At 42.4% G+C, this 23,346-nt stretch overlaps 1 protein-coding gene across 1 annotated transcript in view; it reads right to left on the minus strand.

The window, feature by feature from the left end:
* Positions 1-2,195, minus strand: part of LOC109867252 (aryl hydrocarbon receptor) — a 50,013-nt gene extending 47,818 nt beyond the window's left edge. The window contains exon 1 of the mRNA XM_020456311.2: positions 1,648-2,195. Coding sequence (XP_020311900.1) covers positions 1,648-1,706 — 59 coding nt within the window. The 5' untranslated portion in view covers positions 1,707-2,195. The remainder of the gene's footprint in view (positions 1-1,647) is intronic.
* Between the last annotated feature and the right edge of the window lie 21,151 nt (positions 2,196-23,346).

Below are 23,346 nucleotides of genomic sequence, written 5' to 3' on the forward strand. Positions count from 1 at the left end.
CTGAAAACACGAGGGCAGAAACATATGAAAGCATGCCGTAGGCCTATGAGCAAAGGCGAGAGAAAAAAATTGACAAAGAAATGAGAGATTCAGATGGACAGAACCCTTTTGGAATGCTACTATGCAGTGACCACAGTTTTTTTTTTACAGTCAGTCTCATGGTGCCTTTGTGCTGCAAAACCCAGATGGCTGTCCAGGAAACCTTAGGCCTCTCTGAACAGCCCCACATCTTCACAAAGACAGAGACATATGTCCGCACAGGCACATGTCTAAAGTTACTTATTTTTGATGTGGGATTTATACTGGGAAAGGTCTATTTGAAAAAACTGTATATGATTTCACTAACATGGAGAACATAGACGTTCAACAGACACATGCCCACAAGCACACATGCACATATAGCTGTAACACATTCCATCAATTTTGTCTGGTTGTTTTGACAAATCCAACATGTCATGCCTAAAGAAAATGCATTTAGAATGCATGAAAATAACAGCATGAAGATGGTAATGAACTAATATTAACCTGGTTAAATCAACGTTTTAACATTTTATTTTTAGGATATATTATAGTAAGCAAACTTATCTAGGTGTTATTAATTATTCATGCACGTGAAACATTCTCAATACTTTATTGGAATCATAAAAAAAAAAGTGGAAACAGTGGAAAAGTACAAACATATTGCACCGCTTAAGTTTTCCATGAAGGAAAAGTTTTGTTTTTTTCCAGCCAAGCTATTAGTAAATCTTACTTAGTCGCGAAAAACGGCATTATAAAACATACGTGTCTTTTGTAACTGGGTTGTGTAATAACAGTGCGTGTCCAAAAAATATGCTTAAACGAAAAAAGTAGAAAAGACGCAGAAGTGTTTTCGCATAATGAGAAGAAACCGTATATCAGATTACAATAACATACTTCAAGCCAGCGATCATCCCGCGCACCCCGCCCTCCTTTAAGCATCGCGTGAGAGCGCAGCCGACTCTCAAACTTGATTGTGATTAATGCAAGAGTACTATTTCCATGCCAGACCAAAACTATACACGATGAGAGATTCTTAAGGTGACCCGGTGAAAACTAAATGGAGGCACAAGAACTTCTGGTCAGGCATAAATTTACAGCAACACAACACACACGCACTATTACAAGCTTTGCGTGCGTAAACGTGAGACTTTATCCACTGTCTGTGTAGAAAGAAAGCCAGTTACCCCAGAAGAAAGAGTAGAAAATTAGCAATAGACCAACACTAATAACCATTTATGAAGAAAATAATCCAACAGCACGAAGTAAATTATTATATTTAGCTGCATGGATAAATAGCCAATGTAAAGCTTAAACACATTAATTATATCTCACCTGGCTATTGATACGCCATTGAATTGGCTGTTACTGAAATTACATCGAACGAGAGTTAAATAACTCACTTGACATTATAATGTATGCAATGCACACATTGTATTCGCATTAGCATATTCGTGAGAAATTGCATTATAAAATGTCAATATATTTGGTATATATGGTCGGGAAAAGACATGTTGCAAATGTTAGAATCATGCACGATTCTGTAGACTATCTAGCTCATGCTAGACCTAAATCGAACTTCCCAAAACATTTATTGTCTGGTCAAACAGGTTTAAATGACATCCTTACGTTTTCTGAACGGGCTTCTTCCGCTTTTTGACAGCATAGACTCCAGCGTTACTCAACATGGTGACGCTTCTGCTGTAAATCGGCTATAAATTTTTCAAAAACACCAACAAAATAAAATTCACTGTCTTCCTCACAGACAGTTCTCAAATAACAAGGGAAATTAATATCCAGACATAAGTGAATCCCTTCAAAGATAATTTGTTCTTAACTGACTTGCCTAGTTAAATAAAGGTAAAATTAAAAAAACATGTAAAAATAGAGAGGTCTCTTTGTAACGCAGATCTCCCGCAACGCAACGTAGACAGACCCAGGCGGTCAAAGTCGACCGTGTTAGATGCGCGGTGAAAATCCAGAAGTGTTTGGGGGATTAAGCAACTTTAGGAAAATTCCCCTGAATGAATAGCGTAATATGTGCGTGATCCTGTTCTTTTTCCGTGAGAAGTCCAGTCTCTCCAGACCCCCAAACAAACAATAAAATACTTATTCTAAAGGGGTAGATTTTGCCGTAGCCCAACCCAACCCTTTGAACAGTTTCGGAGCTGCTCTTTTACAGCAGGTAAAATTGGCCTATCGTTTTTGGCATGGGGCGTTGTCAGGAAATCATACACGGACAGTCGGAGCACTTTTAAGGTGGACCAGAATAGAAGTGGATACCGGAGAGCAGTAGAAACAGCGCAAAGAACTCCCTACGTTTGTCGCGTCCATTAAATCGATTATAAACACATTCATTTTCATTTGGAAGTCATGTGCAGTAGAATCAGTTAAACATTTACATTTGCAAGTAATGTTATTCAATCATTTTAGTAACTACAGAGTTATAACAACTTTCGATATGACATGCACAAATAATATAACCATGTAGGCCAATGCTTATCCTCTAACATGCACAAAAATATAATTTGGTTCTATTTGTGATGCTTGATGTGCTGCAAATCCCGCCTCTCCCATCTCACTGGTTTTTAGGAGCATATACACAATTTTACGGTATTTTACTGTGTCATTACACAGTACTTGCATTGATACCATATTTATATTACAGTCGGTGTACTGTAATGTGAAATAGAGATTTTTACTTGCCACCGAGCTGACTGTAAGCTTCTGTCAAATTCACAGTAACATCTTTACAGCGTACTGTATGCAGGTGCGCCAACTCAACATCATCATGGGTGACACATCTGACTAGGGGGAACCATAGCTTAGCTGGTAGAGTTCTTACAGATATTTTGGATGGATCCGTGCCTGCATTAGTGAAAGAAAAGTAATAGTGGTTTAATTGTACAATATCATGGTAATAATAAAGTAATAACCTACTAATTTAATGTCAATACATTTATGTCTGACAATGATGGGCTGACATTTGCAGCACGGTTTCAAGCATCAAGTTGGTGCAAGCCTCACTTATTTAATGACAAAAGCCTGGAGAGTGAGAGAGATTGATAAAAAAGTTCAACTTAGCCCCATGCAGAGCCCTGGTGGCTGTCTGTATGTTGTAGAGCATATAGACCAAAGAGCACAGCCCATATTCCCACACATCACCACACCTCAGTGACAGTCAGAAGCCGTTTGTGTGGCACCCAGAGACAGCGTTTCACACTCCCAGCACTCCCTGTGGCCCTCTGTAAACAGCATGTTTATCTAGAAAACCCTGTGACACTTCCTCATAGCAAGCATCTGTCACCTTGTTCCCATCCTGTGCCCGAAGTATGCAGGGAACTCCATTCTCCTCCCTCTCCATCAGTGAAAGTAAGCTACCATTGCCTTTCACAAACAAAAGATGAACAAACATTGCTCAACATCCGCAGCATGATCTCAAACAGATGTAGGATCTAAATTTGATCATCCTGTTGCAGGAGAACTTTCCTTCAATGTAGAACATTTAAAAATGTGAGGTTTAAAACTGCTTCTGAAGTTCACAATTTCCTGTTTAAAATTTTCAGACTTTATTTTCCAGGAAGAAAAATGTATCAACCCCTACAAAGATGTCCATGAATTATAATCCACATAATAATGAACATTTCCTGATGTAGAAAAGTGGCTCAAATTAAGATCTTACACATGTACACTCATGATCTACAACTGTGGGCCATGGTTGAGAGGTGCTGTAGGTATATGTATGGAGTATCTGCCATGTCTCTATCATTGGGAGAGGATACATTCTGCCCTAGGGCCATGTAAATCACTTCCCTAACAACCAAACAAATAGTAAAGGAAGAGAAAAAAAAGGCTGAGTATTTGTGGACGTGGTAAACTTTGCGACGTTCCAAGGGTGACCTGCTTTTCAAGTCTGGCTTCTCTATTACCTGTACAGGCCCATTACCTGTTACCTGTAACCAACCACACATTCATAAACTCGCTGTAAGCTATCATTACAGAACATCAAAGGGCGGTGGGAAATGACTGTATTAAACACAACCGTGAGAGTTGTAGCATAAACGAGGGAGTGTGTTTGTGTGTGCCTTCGTCAAATTGTACTTTTCCAACATTTCATCTTTTGTTAAACTCCTGTTGCCATAACGCTGCAGGCAGGCCAACCTAGCTCTGTGCTCTGCTTAACAGTGAGCTAGCCAGCCAGTCAGCCTGCCTCTAATTTCAGCAGCAGTCCAGTGGTAATGATAGTTTTGCTTGTGCAGAAGAATAAAAATTCAGACAAAGTGCTATTCAGACTGTGGGAGCTGAGGAACATGGTTGCTGTCCTTGCCACAGAATTCTGACCATGGTAGTGGAGAGGCCTATCATGCAGCTGTTCCTATGGGATTCATTTATTATGTGTGTTTGTTTATGTGGCCACGGTGCATTCCTGGGTGACAGTCACCGGTGAAGGGCAATAGACTCCGTGGCAAGATGTCTTTATAGATAGATTTGGTCTGAAGGAGAAACTACAAAGTACAGAGTTTTTGTGGACATGCAAACAACCTCACTCACTATCTTTTATTGTCCTGCCGTTTGTTTAGCTGCAACAGATAACACGGTTCTCTGTTGTTGTTACTTACAATATTTTTTAAGAACTGTATATCTGACAGATATATTATCCATACTATTTTTAAGCACAGCAATGTTAAGTTTTGTACCTCTTAGAAAAAATGGGAGGCTACTTAACAAGGTTGATTTAAGTTTAAGTTGGTAGCTTGTTTTTTTTAAATACGGGCACAGGCTTCAAACACATGCATCACACCCAGGATTAATAAACCTGTTCCTCCAATAGCATACTGGTTTGAGTCTCATTAAAGCCTTCAACTGGTATTTAATAGTAAAGGAAATGCAGGAATGCACCAGAATGCATGACTTAAAGGGGAAAGTAGGGTAAGTTTAGGTTTATATTCAGCATTACTCTGTCAAGGGAAATATAGTATAATTTCTAACAAAGATATCTACATTCAGTACACTCGGAAAGTATTCAGACCCCTTGACATTTTCCAAATTTTGTTACATTACAGCCTTATTCTATTATGGATGAAATCTTTTTTTCTCTCATCAATCTACACACAAACTGAAATACCACATTTACATAAGTATTCAGACCCTTTACTCAGTACTTTGTTGTGCTTAGGGTCATTGTCCTGTAGGAAGGTGAACCTTTGCCCCAGTCTGAGGTCCTGAGCGCTCTGGAGCTGGTTTTCATCCCCTCAATCCTGACTAGTCTCCCAGTCCCTGCTGCTGAAAAACATCCCCAGAGCATTATGTTGCCACCACCATGCTTCACCGTAGGGAGGGTGACAGGTTTCCTCCAGATGTGACGCTTGGCATTCAGGCCAAATAGTTAAATCGTGGTTCCATCAGACCAGATAATCTTGTTTCTCATGGTCTGAGAGTAATTTAGGGGCCTTTTGGTAAGCTCCAAGCGGGCTGTCATAGGCCTTTACTGAGGAGTGGCTTCCGTCTGGCCACTCTACCATAAAGGTGGAGTGCTGCAGAGATGGTTGTACTTCTGGAAGTTTTCTCCCATCTCCACAAAGGAACTCTGAAGTTCTGTCAGAGTGACCATCCTCTTGGTCACCTCCCTGACCAAGGCCATTCACCCCCATTGCTCTGTTTGGCAATGCAACCAGCTCTAGGAAGAGTCTTGGTGGTTCCAAATTTCTTACATTTAAGAATGATTGAGGCCACTGTGTTCTTGGGGACCTTCAATGCTGCAGATATTTTTTGGTACCCTTCCCCAGATCTGTGCCTCGAACACAATCCTGTCTCTGAGCTCTAAGGACAGTTCCTTCAACCTCATGGCTTGGTTTTTGCTTTGACATGCACTGTAAACTGTGGGACCTTATATAGACAGGTGTGCGCCTTTCCAAGTCATGTTCAATCAATTGAATTTACCACAGGTGGACTTCAATCAAGTTGAAGAAACATCAATATAAACAAGATGCAAAGGGTCTGAATACTTATGTAAATAAGGTATTTCTGTTTTTTTATTTTTAATACATTTCCCCCCCAAAAAATGTTTTTACTTTGTCATTATGGGGTATTGTGTGTAGATTGACGAGGAAAACAATTAATTTAATAAATTTTAGAAAAAGGCTGTAACGAAACAAAACGTGGAAAAGGAAAAGGGGTCTGAAAATATTCTGAATACACTGTATATTTCAAGATGTTGTGTATCCCGGAAATAATCAGAATTAATGTAAACATTACAGTTTTGAAAACATAGCCTGTTCAAAAAAAAGTGGTCTCTTGGCACAACTTACCCCGAGTATGGGGTAAGTTAAGCTGCCTATAAAATTTTGTACTGAATAAAATATTACCACTACCTATTAAAACATGTCTATCTTTACTTACCAAACACAATTCAACAGAATCACAATCGCCTTTTTGTTTTTTAATCATTTTAAGCATCTTTTAACACAGGCTTGAAGGGATACTTCGGGATATTGCCAATGGAGCCCTTTGTCTACTTCCCAATAGTTAGATGAACCCATGGATAAAAAAGTATGTCTCTGCATCCAGTAGGAAGGAAGTTAGTAGTTTTGCGTGCCAATGCTAACTAGCTCTAGTGCAATGACTGTAAGTCTATGGTATCTACTAGCATGCAAGCATTTACCATAGACCTCCAGTCATTGCGCTAATGCTAGTTAGCAACTTCCTTCAACCTGCACAACGAGACAAATAAATTGTGTCCACGCGTTTATCAAATCAAATCATATTTATTTATATAGCCCTTCGTACATCAGCTGATATCTCAAAGTGCTGTACAGAAACCCAGCCTAAAACCCCAAACAGCAAGAAATGCAGGTGTTGAAGCACATTGGCTAGGAAAAACTCCCTAGAAAGGCCAAAACCTAGGAAGAAACCTAGAGAGGAACCAGGCTATGAGGGGTGGCGGGTGGAGATTATAACAGAACATGGCCAAGATGTTCAAATGTTCATAAATGACCAGCATGGTCAAATAATAGTTCTGGGACAGGTAGCACATCTGGTGAACAGGTCAGGATTCCATAGCCGCAGGCAGAACAGTTGAAACTGGAGCAGCAGCATGGCCAGGTGGACTGGGGACAGCAAGGAATCATCATGCCAGGTAGTCCTGAGGCATGGTCCTACGGCTCAGGTCCTTCGAGAGAGAGAAAGAGAGAATTAGAGAGAGCATACTTAAATTCACACAGGATACCGGATAAGACAGGAGAAGTACTCCAGATATAACAAACTGACCCTAGGCCCCCGAAACATAAACTACTGCAGCATAAATACTGGAGGCTGAGACAGGAGGGGTCAGGAGACACTGTGGTCCCATCCGATGATACCCCCAGACAGAGCCAAACAGGAAGGATATAACCCCACCCACTTTGCCAAAGCACAGCCCCCACACCACTAGAGGGATATCTTCAACCACCAATTTACCATCCTGAGACAAGGCCGAGTATAGCCTACAAAGATCTCCGCCACGGCACAACCCAAGGGGGGGGGCGCCAAACCAGACAGGAAGATCACATCAGTGACTCAACCCACTCAAGTGACGCACCCCTCCTAGGGATGGCATGAAAGAGCACCAGTAAGCCAGTGACTCAGCCCCTGTAATAGGGTTAGAGGCAGAGAATCCCAGTGGAAAGAGGGGAACCGGCCAGGCAGAGACAGCAAGGGCGGTTCGTTGCTCCAGAGCCTTTCCGTTCACCTTCACACTCCTGGGCCAGACTACACTCAATCATATGACCCACTGAAGAGATGAGTCTTCAGTAAAGACTTAAAGGTTGAGACCAAGTTTGCGTCTCTCACATGGGTAGGCAGACCATTCCATAAAAATGGAGCTCTATAGGAGAAAGCCCTGCCTCCAGCTGTTTGCTTAGAAATTCTAGGGACAATTAGGAGGCCTGCGTCTTGTGACCGTAGCATACGTGTAGGTATATACGGCAGGACCAAATCAGAGAGATCGGTAGGAGCAAGCCCATGTAATGCTTTGTAGGTTAGCAGTAAAACCTTGAAATCAGCCCTTGCCTTGACAGGAAGCCAGTGTAGGGAGGCTAGCACTGGAGTAATATGCTAAAAATGTTTGGTTCTAGTCAGGAATCTAGCAGCCGTATTTAGCACTAACTGAAGTTTATCTAGTGCTTTATCCGGGTAGCCGGAAAGTAGAGCATTGCAGTAGTCTAACCTAGAAGTAACAATAGCATGGATTATTTTTTCTGCATCATTTTTGGACAGAAAGTTTCTGACTTTTGCAATGTTACGTAGATGGAAAAAAGCTGTCCTTGAAACAGTCTTGATATGTTCGTCAAAAGAGAGATCAGGGTCCAGAGTAACGCTGAGGTCCTTCACAGTTTTATTTGAGACGACTGTACAACCATTAAGATTAATTGTCAGATTTAACAGAAGATCTCTTTGTTTCTTGGGACCTAGAACAAGCATCTCTGTTTTGTCCGAGTTTAAAAGTAGAACGTTTGCAGCCATCCACTTCCTTATGTCTGAAACACAGGCTTCTAGCGAGGGCAATTTTGGGGCTTCACCATGTTTCATTGAAATGTACAGCTGTGTGTCATCCAGATAGCAGTGAAAGTTAACATTATGTTTTTGAATGACATCCCCAAGAGGTAAAATATATAGTGAAAACAATAGTGGTCCTAAAACGGAACCTTGAGGAACACCGAAATTTACAGTTGATTTGTCAGAGGACAAGCCATTCACAGAGACAAACGGATATATTTCCGACAGATAAGATCTAAACCAGGCCAGAACTTGTCCATGTAGACCAATTTGGGTTTCCAATCTCTCCAAAAGAATGTGGTGATCGATGGTATCAAAAGCAGCACTAAGGTCTAGGAGCACGAGGACAGATGCAGAGCCTCGGTCTCATGCCATTAAAAGGTAATTTACCACCTTCACAAGTGCAGTCTCAGTGCTATGATGGGGACTAAAACCAGACTGAAGCATTTCGTATACATTGTTTGTCTTCAGGAAGGCAGTGAGTTGCTGCGCAACCGCCTTTTCCAAATTTTTTGAGAGAAATGGAAGATTCGATATAGGCCGATAGTTTTTTATATTTTCTGGGTCAAGGTTTGGCTTTTTCAAGAGAGGCTTTATTACTGCCACTTTTAGTGAGTTTGGTACACATCCGGTGGATAGAGAGCTGTTTATTATGTTCAACATAGGAGGGCCAAGCACAAGAAGCAGCTCTTTCAGTAGTTTAATTGGAATAGGGTCCAGTATGCAGCTTGAAGGTTTAGAGGCCATGATTATTTTCATCATTGTGTCAAGAGATATAGTACTAAAACACTTGAGTGTCTCTCTTGATCCTAGGCCCTGGTGGAGTTGTGCAGACTCAGGACAACTGAGGAATACCTAGATTTATAGAGGAGTCCGTAATTTGCTTTCTAATAATCATGATCTTTTCCTCAAAGAAGTTCATGAATTTATTACTGCTGAAGTGAAAGCCATCCTCACTTGGGGAATGCTTCTTTTTAGTTAGCTTTGCGCCAGTATCATTTTTTTTTCTTCTTCGGATTTTTCTTATTTTCCTCAATTAAGTTGGAAAAATAGGGAGATCGAGCAGCAGTAAGGGCTCTTCGATACTGCACGGTACTGTCTTTTCAAGCTAGTCGGAAGACTTCCAGTTTGGTGTGGCGCCATTTTCGTTCCAATTTTCTGGAAGCTTGCTTCAGAGCTCGGGTATTTTTGCCAGGTCGCAATTGTAAATGAGAACTTGTTCTCAACTTGCCTACCTGGTTAAATAAAGGTTAAATAAAATAAAATACAAAAAATGTCTGTATACCCCTGCTAGTTTCTTATGAGAAATGTTTTTAGTTTTTAGGGGTGCAACTGCATCTAGGGTATTGAGCAAGGTTAAATTGAGTTCCTCAGTTAGGTGGTTAACTGATTTTTGTCCTCTGACGTCCTTGGGTAGGCAGAGGGAGGTTGGAAGGGCATCAAGGAATCAATGTGTTGTCTGTGAATTTATAGCACGACTTTTGATGCTCCTTGGTTGGGGTCTGAGCAGATTATTTGTTGCAATTGCAAACGTAATAAAATGGTGGTCCGATAGTCCAGGATTATGAGGAAAAACATTAAGATCCACAACATTTATTCCATGTGACAAAACTAGGTCCAGAGTATGACTCTGTGAGTAGGTCCAGGGACACAACCCACTGAGTCGATGATTGCTCCGAAAGCCTTTTGGAGTGGGTCTGTGGACTTTTCCATGTGAATATTGAAAGTCACCAAAAACTTGAATATTATCTGCTATGACTACAAGGTCCGATAGGAATTCAATGAGGAACTCAATGAGGAATGCTATATATGGCCCAGGAGGCCTGTAAACAGTAGCTATAAAAAGTGATTGAGTAGGCTGCATAGATTTAATGGCAAAAAGCTCAAAAGACGAAAACATCATTTTTTTTGTAAATCTGACATTGTGGAAGTATCCATTGCCAAAATCCTGAAGTATCCCTTCAACACCTAACAAACACTTTGTACTTTTTTAAAACACTTTTAAAATAGGCCAGGACAAGTTGTTACCTTATATCCCAGTGGTAATGTCTTGCATTACACCTGGGAAGAAAACAATAACATTTTCTCAACTTGCCATTGGCTCAACCATGTCTAAACTTAGCCCATAGCCATTGGCTCAACTTTCCCGAAGAAAAACATTTAGACTATGTTAGCTCACACAGCTACACAGATATTTCATACTAGGTTTACGACCTCATATTGAAGTTAATTGCAACCCATGATATATATAGAATAATCCTCAAATGTTCTACTTTGGTTCAGATACAAGCATCATGAAACTTCTAACACAAAAAAATGATTTGCCTTTGTGAAAATCAGTTTTTTGGATCTAACTTGCTTACCACTTGTTCCATGTGGTTTCTTCCTTCAGAGACTCCATGAAATGATGACCTATTTGGTCAAATTATTTATTTTGTCCATGATTTCCTAGAAACAAGGGTGGTTCAACTTACCCCTTTGGCTCAAGTCGATGAACAGCATTCTCACATAGGTATTCCTCTTGTCCAGATAGGTAAGGGCAGTGTGCAGAGTGTGGTTGTGATTGCGTCGTCTGTGGACCTATTGGGGCGGTAAGCAAATTGGAGTGGGTTTAGGGTGTCAGGTAGGGTGGAGGTGATATGATCCTTGACTAGTCTCTCAAAGCACTTCATGTTGACGGAAGTGAGTGCTATGGGGCGATAGTCGTTTAGCTCAGTTACCTTAGCTTTCTTGGGAACAGGAACAATGGTGGCCCTCTTGAAGCATGTGGGAACAGCAGACTGGGATGAGGATTGATTGAATATGTCCATAAACACACCAGCCAGCTGGTCTGCGCATGCTCTGAGGACGCGGCTGGGGATGCCGTCTGGGCCTGCAGCCTTGCGAGGGTTAACACGTTTAAATGTTTTACTCACATCGGCTGCAGTGAAGGAGATACAATACAATGCTTTTAGGTTATTACTATCCACCAATTTGTCACACCCTGTTCAGTTTCCCTTGTCTTTGTGCTTGTCTCCACCCCTCCAGGTATCGCCTACCTTCCCCATTATCCCCTGTGTATTTATACCTGTGTTCTCTGTCTGTCTGTTGCTGTCACGCCCTGACCTTAGAGAGCCTTTTTATTTCTCTATCTGGTTGGGTTGGGGTGTGATTTGGGTGGGCATTCTACTTGTTCTATTTCTTTGTTGGCCGGGTATGGTTCCCAATCAGAGGCAGCTGTCTATCATTGTCTCTGATTGGGCATCATACTTAGGCAGACTTTTTTCCACCTTTAGTTTGTGGGTTCTTGTTTTTGCATAGTTGCTGTCTAGCCCTCCAGAACTTTACGTTGGGTTTTGTATTTTGTTGTTTTGTTGGTGTTCAGTAATAAAATATCATGAACACTTTCCACGCTGCGCTTTGGTCTCATTCATCTAACGACGGACGTAACAGTTTGTCTTGTCTTGTCAGGTCTTACCAGCGTGTTTTCCCGTCTTCTGCCTGCCCTGACCCCGGGCTTGCTTTCATCATCAATCTACACACTATACCCCATAATAACAAATCGAAAACAAGTTTTTCAAAATTATAGCAAATGTATTACAAATAAAAACAGAAATACCTTATTTACATAAGTATTCAGACCCTTTGTTACGAGACTCAAAATTGAGCTCAGCTGCAACCTGTTTCCATTGATCATCCTTGAGATGTTTCTTCAACTTGATTGGAGTCCATCTCTGGTCAATTAAATTGATTGGACATGATTTGGAAAGGTACACACCTGTCAATATAAGGACCCACAGTTGGCAGTGCATGCCAGAGCAAAAACCAAGCCATGAGGTTGAAGGCATTGTCAATAGAGCTCAGAGACAGGAAACTGTCGAGGCACAGATCTGGGGAAGGGTACCAAAACAATTCTGCAGCATTGAAGGTCCTCAAGAGCACGGTGACCTCCATCATTCTTAAATGGAAGAAGTTTGGAACCACCAAAACCCTTCCTAGAGCTGGCCACCCAGCAAAACTGAGCAATAGGGGGAGAAGGGCCTTGGTCAGGGCTCCAGAGGTCCTCTGTGGAGATTGGAGAAACTTCCAGAAAGACAACCATCTCTGCAGCACTCCACCAGTCAGGTCTTTATGGTAGAGTTGCCAGACTGAAGTCACTCCTCAGTAAAATGCACATGACAGCCTGCTTGGAGTTTGCCAAAAGGCACATAAAGGACAATCAGACCATGATAAACAAGATTCTCTGGTCTGATGAAACCGAGATTGAACTATTTGGCCTGAATGCCAAGCGTCACGTCTGGAGGAAACCTAGCACCATCCCTACGGTGAAGCATGATGGTGGTAACATCATGTTGTGGGGATGTTTTTTGGCAGGGACTGGGAGACTAGTGGTGTGGGGGCTGTGCTTTGTCAAAGTGGGTGGGGTTATATCATTCCTGTTTGGCCCTGTCCGGGGGTGTCCTCGGATGGGGCCACAGTGTCTCCTGACCCCTCCTGTCTCAGCCTCCAGTATTTATGCTGCAGTAGTTTATGTGTCGGGGGGCTGGGGTCAGTTTGATATATCTGGAGTACTTCTCCTGTCCTATTCGGTGTCCTGTGTGAATCTAAGTGTGCGTTCTCTAATTCTCTCCTTCTCTCTTTCTTTCTCTCTCTCGGAGGACCTGAGCCCTAGGACCATGCCCCAGGACTACCTGACATGATGACTCCTTGCTGTCCCCAGTCCACCTGGCCATGCTGCTGCTCCAGTTTCAACTTCCACCTGACTGTGCTGCTGCTCCAGTTTCAACTGTTCTGCCTTATTATTATTCGACCATGCTGGTCATTTATGAACATTTGAACATCTTGGCCATGTTCTGTTATAATCTCCACCCGGCACAGCCAGAAGAGGACTGGCCACCCCACATAGCCTGGTTCCTCTCTAGGTTTCTTCCTAGGTTTTGGCCTTTCTAGGGAGTTTTTCCTAGCCACCGTGCTTCTACACCTGCATTGCTTGCTGTTTGGGGTTTTAGGCTGGGTTTCTGTACAGCACTTTGAGATATCAGCTGATGTACGAAGGGCTATATAAATAAATTTGATTTGATTTGATTTGACTAGTCAGGATCAAGGAAGGATGAATAAATTACAGAGAGATCCTTGTCGAAAACCTGCTCCAGAGAGCTCAGGACCTCAGACTGGGGCAAAGTTCACCTTCCAACAGGACAACGACCCTAAGCACACAGCCAAGACAATGCAGGAGTGGCTTCGGGACAAGTCTCTGAATGTACTTGAGTGGCCCAGCCAGAGCCCGGACTTGAACCCGATCTAACATCTCCGGAGAGGCTTTAAAATAGCTGTGCAGTGCGCTCCCCATCCAACCTGACAGAACTTGAGAGAATCTGCAGAGAAGAATGGGAGAAACTCCCCAAATACAGGTCTGCCAAGCTTGTAGCGTCATACCAAAGAAGTCTTGAGGCTGTAATCGCTGCCAAAGGTGCTTCAACAAAGTACTGAGTAAAGGGTCTGAATACTTACGTAAATCTGATATTTAATTTCTTTGTATTTTTTTTGCATTTTTTTTTTTTTTTAACTGTTTTTGCTTTGACATTATGAAGTATTGTGTGTAGATTGATGAGGGGGAAAAAAACCTATTTGATCCATTTTAGAATAAGGCTGTAATGTAACAAAATGTGGAAAAAGTCTAGGGGTCTGAATACTTTCCCGAATACACTGTACGTTTTTTTCAGCAGCAGACTATGATCCATAATGTCAAAAGCTACACTGAAGTCTAAAAAAACAGCTCCCGACTTCTTAATATCAATTTCTTTCATGCAAATATCAGTCATTTGAAGCTAGCCAGAAGCTAGCCAGTTTACGGGCTGACGTTAGTATTCAGCTAACCACAGTTGGCGGTCATCAGCTATCCTTTAGCTCGAAAAGCTATCGCCAGTTTTGTCCAACGCAACCCAGACCAGAGCATACCGGACCTGTTTTCTCTCCATATCGTCGGATTTCTACCGCAGCTCTGGACATTTACACCTGGATCTTGCAGCTAGCTAGCTGCTATCCGAGTGACTAATGACTTACGTCGATCCCGGAGCAAACATCAATTATTCTGGAGCTATCCAGGTGAAGAGTTCCATCAGCCACCCCTGGGCTACAATCACCTATACGGACCTGTTTTACTGCCGACGCGGAGCCCCACCGGCCTTCACGACTGGAATACCGACGTTATCTGCCCAAGGGAGTTATCCAACTGGCCTCTCCGTCGTGACGTTACCTGAACGCCCATCTGCGGCCCGCTAATCGTTAGCTGTCTTATCGGCTGCTATCTGGATAGGTCCATCGGACAATTTTCTTGGGTCACTATAACTACAGTATATCTATTTTCGCTAATTGGATTTGTCCCCTGTACCACACGGAACCCCACTAATCTACCGACAGAAACGCACGAGGTGGCCTCCATCCTCTGACAGCTTGCTACCCATGGCCTGGCTAGCTGTCTGAATCGTCGTGACCCCAACCAACCTCACTACTCACTGGACCCTTATGATCACTCGGCTAAGCATTCCCCTCCTTAATGTCAATATGCCTTGTCCATTGCTGTTCTGGTTAGTGTTTATTGGCTTATTTCACTGTATCCAACCTTTCAGTTCCACCCCCCACACATGCGATGACATCACCTGGTTTCAATTATGTTTCTAGAGACAATATCTCTCTCATCATCACTCAATGCCTAGGTTTACCTCCACTGTATTCACATCCTACCATACCTTTGTCTGTACATTATACCTTGAAGCTATTTTATCGCCCCCAGAAACATGCTCCTTTGACTCTCTGTTCCAGATGTCCTAGACGACCAATTCTCATAGCTTTTAGCCGTACCCTTATCCTACTCCTCCCCTGTTCATCTGGCGATGTGGAGGTGAATCCAGGCCCTGCAGTGCCTAGCTCCACTCCTATTACCCAGGCGCTCTCTTTTGATGACTTCTGTAACCGTAATAGCCTTGGTTTCATGCATGTTAACATTAGAAGCCTCCCTAAGTTTGTTTTATTCACTGCTTCAGCACACTCTGCCAACCCGGATGTCCTAGCCATGTCTGAATTCTGGCTTAGGAAAACCACCAAAAACTCTGAAATCTCCATCCCTAACTACAGCATTTTCAGACAAGATAGAACGACCAAAGGGGGCGGTGTTGCAATCTACCGCAGAGATACCCTTCAGAGTTCTGTCCTACTATCCAGGTCTGTACCCAAACAATTTGAACTTCTACTTTTAAAATCCGACTCTCTAGAAACAAGTCTCTTACCGTTTCCGCCTGCTATAGACCACCCTCTGCCCCCAGCATCCTGCAACACAAACTCAAAAAAGTTCTGGGACACTGTAGAGTCCATGGAGAATAAGAACACCTCCTCCCAGCTGCCCACTGCACTGAGGATGGGAAACTCTGTCACCACCGATAAATCCACTATAATTGAGAATTTCAAGAAGTATTCTTCTACGGCTGGCCATGCTTTCTACCTGGCTACCCCTACCCCGGTCAACAGCACTGCACCCCCCACAGCAACTCGCCCAAGCCTTCCCCAATTGCTCCTTCTCCCAAATCCAGTCAGCTGATGGTCTGAAAGAGCTGCAAAAACTGGACCCCTACAAATCAGCCGGGCTAGACAATCTGGACCCTTTCTTTCTAAAACTACCTGCCGAAATTGTTGCAACCCCTATTATTAGCCTGTTCAACCTCTCGTGTCGTCTGAGATTCCCAAAGATTGGAAAGCAGCTGCGGTCATCCCCTTCTTCAAAGGGGGGGGACACTCTAGACCCAAACTGCTACAGACCTATATCTATCCTACCCTGCCTTTCTAAGGTCCTCGAAAGTCAAGTCAACAAACAGAGTACCGACCATTTTGAATCCCACCGCACCTTCTCCGCTATGCAATCTGGTTTCAGACCCGGTCATGGGTGCACCTCAAAGTCCTAAACGATATCTTAACCTCCATCGATAAGAAACAATACTCTGTAGCCGTATTCATTGACCTGGCCAAGGCTTTCGACTCTGTCAATCACCACATCCTCATCGGCAGACTTGATAGACTTGGTTTCTCAAATGATTGCATCGCCTGGTTCACCAACTACTTCTCTAATAGAATTCAGTGTGTCAAATCGGTGGGCCTGTTGTCCGGGCCTCTGGCAGTCTCTATGGGGGTTCCACAGGGTTCAATTCTTGGGCCGACTCTCTTCTCTGTATACATCAATGATGTCCCTCTTGCTGCTGGTGAGTCTCTGATCCACCTCTACGCAGACAACACCATTCTGTATACTTCTGGCCCTTCTTTGGACACTGTGTTAACAACCCTCCAGACGAGCTTCAATGCCATACAACTCTCCTTCCGTGGCCTCCAACTGCTCTTAAATACAAGTAAAACTAAATGCATGCTTTTCAACCAATCGCTGCCTGCACCTGCCCGCCCGTCCAGCATCACTACTCTGGATGGTTCTGACTTAGAATATGTGAACAACTACAAATACCTAGGTGTCTGGTTAGACTGTAAATTCTCCTTCCAGACTCACATGAAACATCTCCAATCCAAAGTTAAATCTAGAATTGGCTTCCTATTTCACAAACAAAGCATCCTTCACTCATGCTGCCAAACATACCCTCGTAAAACTGACTATCCTACCGATCCTCGACTTCGGCGATGTAATTTACAAAATAGCCTCCTACACCCTACTCAATAAATTGGATGCAGTCTATCACAGTGCCATCCGTTTTGTCACCAAAGCCCCATATACTACACACCACTACGACCTGTATGCTTTCGTTGGCTGGCCCTCACTTCATACTCGTCGCCAAACCCACTGGCTCCAGGTCATCTACAAGACCCTGCTAGGTCTTGTAGACCTACAAGACCCCTTATCTCAGCTCGCTGATCTCCATAGCAGCACCCACCTGTAGCACGCGCTCCAGCAGGTATATCTCTCTGGTCAGCCCCAAAACCAATTCCTCATTTGGCCGCCTCTCCTTCCAGTTTTCTGGAACGAACTACAAAAATCTCTGAAACTGGAAACAATTCTCTCTCTCCCTCACTATCTTTAAGTGTAACGCACTGGGCGTAGTGGGTGTGGAGTCGTGACATTAAGCACCAGCTGTCAGAGCAGCTCACAGATTACTGCACCTGTACATAGCCCATCTATAATTTAGCCCAAACAACTACCTCTTCCCCTACTGTATTTATTTATTTAGCTCCTTTACACCCCATTATTTCTATTTCTACATTGCACATTCTTCCAGTGCAAATCTACCATTCCAATGTTTTACTTGCTATATTGTATTTACTTTGCCACCATGGCCTTTTTTTTGCCTTTACCTCCCTTATCTCACCTCATTTGCTCACATTGTACAGAGACTTATTTTTCTATTGTATTATTGACTGTGTTTGTTTTACTCCACGTGTAACTCTGTGTCGTTGTATGTGTCGAACTGCTTTTCTTTATCTTGGCCAGGTCGCAATTGTAAATGAGAACTTGTTCTCAACTTGCCTACCTGGTTGAATTAAGGTGAAAAAAAAATTGTGTCAGTGCCGTACATGTTGAGTGCCCTTCTCTATAAGCGTGCTGAAAGTCAGAAAATGTTGCATTTTATCTGGTCACCACCATTATTCCCAAAAGTTTACTAAGGCTCAGTAGCATGGTGGGTTGTTTAAACCAGTAAAGGATGCATACATGTACTGTACTGTGTTTCTGACAAACATAAAATAAGCAACATAGCTAGGCTATCGTAACTTGAAATGCAGTCCTTTCTCCTCATCCTAACTTCAGCCTCTGTGCAGGGCACTGCAGACTCATATGAAAACATGATGCTAGCTCTTCCTGTGGGAAGGCAGTAGCGTGTGAAGTCTGCAAATGCATTATTAGAACACCTCAAATTTTGACTCAGTCCTGCTATAAGACTATAAAACTGCTACTATTACCATCAGGTCATATAATGTGTCCAGGGGTTTCTGCCGATTTGGACTGCAGCGGTCGAGCTGTAAAGGGTGATGTTATTAGCTAACTATGGCAAATGCTTCTGTGTGTTCTGAGTTCGGGAGAAACCACAATGTCTGTCATGCAGGGAAGCGAGGACCATAATTGTTGCCCCATGTGTTGTGTTTTTTCTGCCTTTTGTGTTTGAGTCTTCCTCTGCTCCCTATGGACAAGAAACAGATTGTGTTGTCTACTAGCACCCTTCTCTTCTTGACTGGAATCTGTTATTAAGAACAAAAATGTTCTAATAGTGAAAAATAATGTTCTGTTTCATTACACAGAAGCAAGGGTATCTCTATTAAATGTACTGTACTTTCTTATTATAGGTCAGCAATATTAATAATATGAAATGGAAGTATGCAGCTGGGTTACGCAGATTAGATAAGGGCTGTAAAGAGTGATGATAAGAACAGCAATATATGGCAAATCAATATAAATCCCTCCCATAAAGTAACTATTTTCAGTTAAAGCACCGGGTTGAAAGCTTAAACCTATTTTTGTTGCCATGGGGCTCCAGTTGTTTAATGATAAACAAAGCAGGCAAATTGCCTCCCTATTGGCACTGTAAAAGCCACTCTGAGCTGCAGAAAAGTTAAATAAAACCTGCCATAAACCAGGGGAAATTTGGCAAAGACGCATTGCCAAATCCCACAACTGGCCTCACAGGGCTTAAGCCGTGAGACCTAAATGTGGCATATTGTTGTTTTACTGCACTGTACATTATTTACCAATTACCCTGGTTCCTGTAGATAAGTGTGTGTGAGATAAGTGTGTGAGTGCGTGTCTGTGTGTCTCCACAAGCATGTGTGTGTGTGTATGGGTGGGTGTGGTTGTGTGAACTTGTGTGCACTTGCATGTGTCTATGTGGGGATGGGGGTAATAGTGAGAGGGTGGGCGTTTCTATGCTTTGTATGTGCTTTTGCATGTATGTGCATGTGCGGCGTATCTTTCAAGGGCAGCACAAATTGCGCACTAGAAGTTTTGAAGTTGACCCTTTTTGCACAGCACAGCACTTTAATACAGTGTTAAGGTTTACTCTCTGCCCATCTTCATTCATGTAAACTATCTTTGATAAAGCGTGGCCTAAACAAATATTAGTCTTCAATCACTGCAATAATTGATGAGGTGTGCCCAGATTTCTTTAGTGTCCTTGAAATCTTTCCCAACCTTTTCAAAAAAAGTTTTGGCAGGTAATCAAACATGTTTACCTTTTTTCACTTTGAGGATTTATCTTGCAGAAAATATGTGAGAAATGTTGGCTTGAAGTCGGAGGAATGAAATATGGACGACTGGGGCTGACAGTAGGCCATGTTTACATTCATGGTCTCCGGGACGACAGGGATAACAGCCGCCGAGTCACGCTCAGGAGCTGAGAGTAAGGAAGCCGAGAGCGCTACAGGTGTTTCTCCAGGGTGCTGGTGGTGTGGCGACGGGGGTCAGGGACGGCTCTAGGCATAAGCGACATAAATGTTAGGTTATTCGTATTTTATTTTTGGAACTCAGTTGGAATCTCAACTTACTGTTGAGAGTTAGAATAGAAGAATATACAAGGTGAAAGTAATACATTTGGTTGTGCATCAGTCACTGACAGTCACTCAAGTAGCCATGTCAGGTAACAAATTTTAGATTGGTAAGCTAGTTTAGCCAATCACCTAAATAATTGTTTTTCTACTTTTACCCCTTTTTCTCCCCAATTTCGTGGTATCCAATTGGTAGTTACAGTCTTATCTCATCGCTGCCACTCCTGTACGGACTCGGGAGAGGCCACAGTCAAGAGCCGGACGTCCTCCAAAACACAACCCAGCCAAGCTGCCCGCTTAACCCGGAAGCCAGCCGCACCAACGTGTCAGAGGAAACACCATACACCTGGCGACTGTGTCAGCCTGCATTGTGCCCGGCCCGCCACAGGAGTTGCTAGAGTGCAATGGGACAAGAGCATCCCTGCTGGCCAAACCCTCCCCTAACCCGGAAAACGCTGGGCGATTGTGTGCCGCCCCGTGGGTCTCCCAGTCGCGACTGGCTGCGATAGAGCCTGGACTTGAACAAGGATCTATATTGGCGCAGCTAGCACTGTGATGCAGTGCCATAGACCACTGCCCCACTCGGGAGGCCGCCAATTATCAAAACTTGTAAGAATCATGGCCAAATACCGACCAGGCACGCAGGGAACGTGCCCAGGGGTCCTGACCTCCAAGGGGCCCCCATTGAGTGAGTCACTCTCACTCAGATATCATTAACATGGTATAAGTAGAATTGCAGGAAATTAGCTTTAAAACTGCAAAAACGTCTCTCCACCCCATGGCAAAATGGATAGATTTGCAGGAAATTAGCTTTAAAGCGGCAACATTTTCTCTCTGCCCCATGACAAAATTAGTACAATAAGAATAGCACAACATTTGTTGTAAAATTGCAACATTCTCTCCGCCATTGGAAAAATGTTTAGAACTGTAGAAATCTTGCTTTAAAACTGAAACATTTACTCTACACCCCAAGGCAAAACGTGAAAATAATCTTTAATACAGACAATAATCTTTAATACTTAACTTTTTCTCTCTGCCGTCAGGAGAGGGGCCACTAAAACATTTTACAGTTTGGTGAGGGGGCCCCTCAACAAAATCTTGCTTAGGGCCCTCAAAAGGCTAGAGCCAGCCTTGACAGGGGTCAACAGACGTCTGCATCATCAATAATACAGCTTTTGTACTCAAGACTCCAAATACAGGCAGCAATGGTCTACTTAGGGCTTAAATTAATGCCACTGCACTACATCTATGATAGCGTGTAGATAGACTTTAAAAGGTCACTTAAATGAATGAGTTTAAAGGTCAGTTTAGTTTTAGGGTTTGGGTTAATACTAGGGTTAAGAAACTGTGTCTAGGACCAGTGCTTAAGGGTACTTAGTGTGGTTGACATTGGTCAGGGAATCATTTCCTACTCGGGACCACAGTGGTTAAACTTGCTGCTGAAACATCAACATTTAAATCTAAGACCCCATAAAACCAAATATACATATTTTTTTTACTCTAAGGGAATGCTCTTGGGTCATAGAACTCAACATTTTCTGCTTAGCTTAGTTGGCTTGGTGTAGGCCGATGGCCGTTTACCATGAACAAGCATGAAATGCACTAAAGATTTACAATAAAAAAAATACTGTTGGAGGCATGTCAGAAGGTAATAGAGAAAATAACTTGGCGATCATCTCAAGATAAGCAACTGTAGGGTCTGGACATGTAGACTGCTCCTTCCAGAAAGAAAGTACTGATTCTGTAAGCGATTGTCTGTCACGTGAACAATAGTGACTAATACTATCTTTCCAAAATAATATTTGTAATACTGGAAAATATATGTATTCATTAAGTTTCTTAAGATTTTCACATCTAAAAATAAACATCTACATAAAAGATATGTTTTTCAATCTCATATATTTGACCAGCACTTCCTCCCAAGCAGATATGTTCTGTCCAGGATACAGTAACATTGAACTTGATTTATTTTAGATGTTTTTATTTAACCTTTATTTATTAACTAGGCAAGTCAGTTAAGAACAAACTCTTATTTACTTGCGTTGAGAATGTCAAAAATATATATGTAGCACTTTAATGAAATACCAGTAGCAAACAGACAAATAAACATAATCTATTACTCTAAGATACACTTAACATATTTTTCGTTAACCCATGTTGATATACTGCAGCCTAATGTATCCAGTACAGTATACCTACTAAATTATCATGGCAGCATAGTACAGGGTCAGTTAGCACCATCTACTGGACGTACAGCAGGCCTACATCTGCTCTGTGTTGAATAAAATATTTTCTATTATAATGACAAGATAGACGAGTGACCGTTCTACTTAGTGCAATGGAAATACATGTCCTCGAAGATGGAGAAGGAGAAGGCGAGATCGGGTGGGACCATTCTAGCCAATGAGAGGGGGGGTATGAGTTCGAACAACAGGCACAACTCACTTTTTTTTTTCATTTGCCCGAAATGCCACGTGTGTCCACTTAAATCAACGCTTTCATAACAACCTAACAATTACAAAACTTACATTCGATCAATTAAGCCTCATTGGGGTGCAGTTAGCCTAGTGGTTAGATTGTTGGGCCAGTAACCAAAAGGTTGCTGGATTGAATCCCTGAGCTGACAAAATGTTGTTCTTCCCCCTGAACAAGGTAGTTAACCTGGTAGGTTTTCATTGTAAATTAGAGTTTGTTCTTAACTGACTTAACTCCTAAAATTAGCAATTCAATTTTTTGTTGACCAAATTCGACTCCATACAAAAATGCCAAAATGGTCTTATTTTGGTGGACAGATTTTGTCGCTTCTTCCTGTCTGGTTGAAATCAAATGAAACTAAATACTTTTTATTGGTGGCATACACATATTTAGCAGATGTTATTGCGGGTGTAATGAAATGCTAGCTCCATCAGCACAGTAATATCTAACATTACACACAAATCTAAAAGTCAAATAATGATTTGCTCCTTGAATTGATCTCTTCAAGGAGCACGAAAAGCACCTTGGTTGAATGAACCCCAGTAATAGAAACAAACAAACAAAATAACTAACACTGCTATAGTTTGCTAGTCTTTTTAGCATGAGCGCTCATATTTTTTTACTAGTACTGCTTTCCCTGATAACGGCTTTATTGAAGAAAGTATTAATTGAGAAGACTGTGATATGTGGATTACTTAGTTGAAGGCACTCTGGATAAGACCGTCTGCTAAAATGTAAATGCTGTCTGTTTGAAGTACAGTTGTAGACCAACATAGCTGTATTATCAAAGCTTAGTGTGCATGGGTGAAGTAAGGGTGGAGA

The sequence above is a fragment of the Oncorhynchus kisutch genome, linkage group LG2 (genome assembly GCF_002021735.2).
Source record: "Oncorhynchus kisutch isolate 150728-3 linkage group LG2, Okis_V2, whole genome shotgun sequence".
Classification (NCBI taxonomy): Eukaryota; Metazoa; Chordata; class Actinopteri; order Salmoniformes; family Salmonidae; genus Oncorhynchus; species Oncorhynchus kisutch.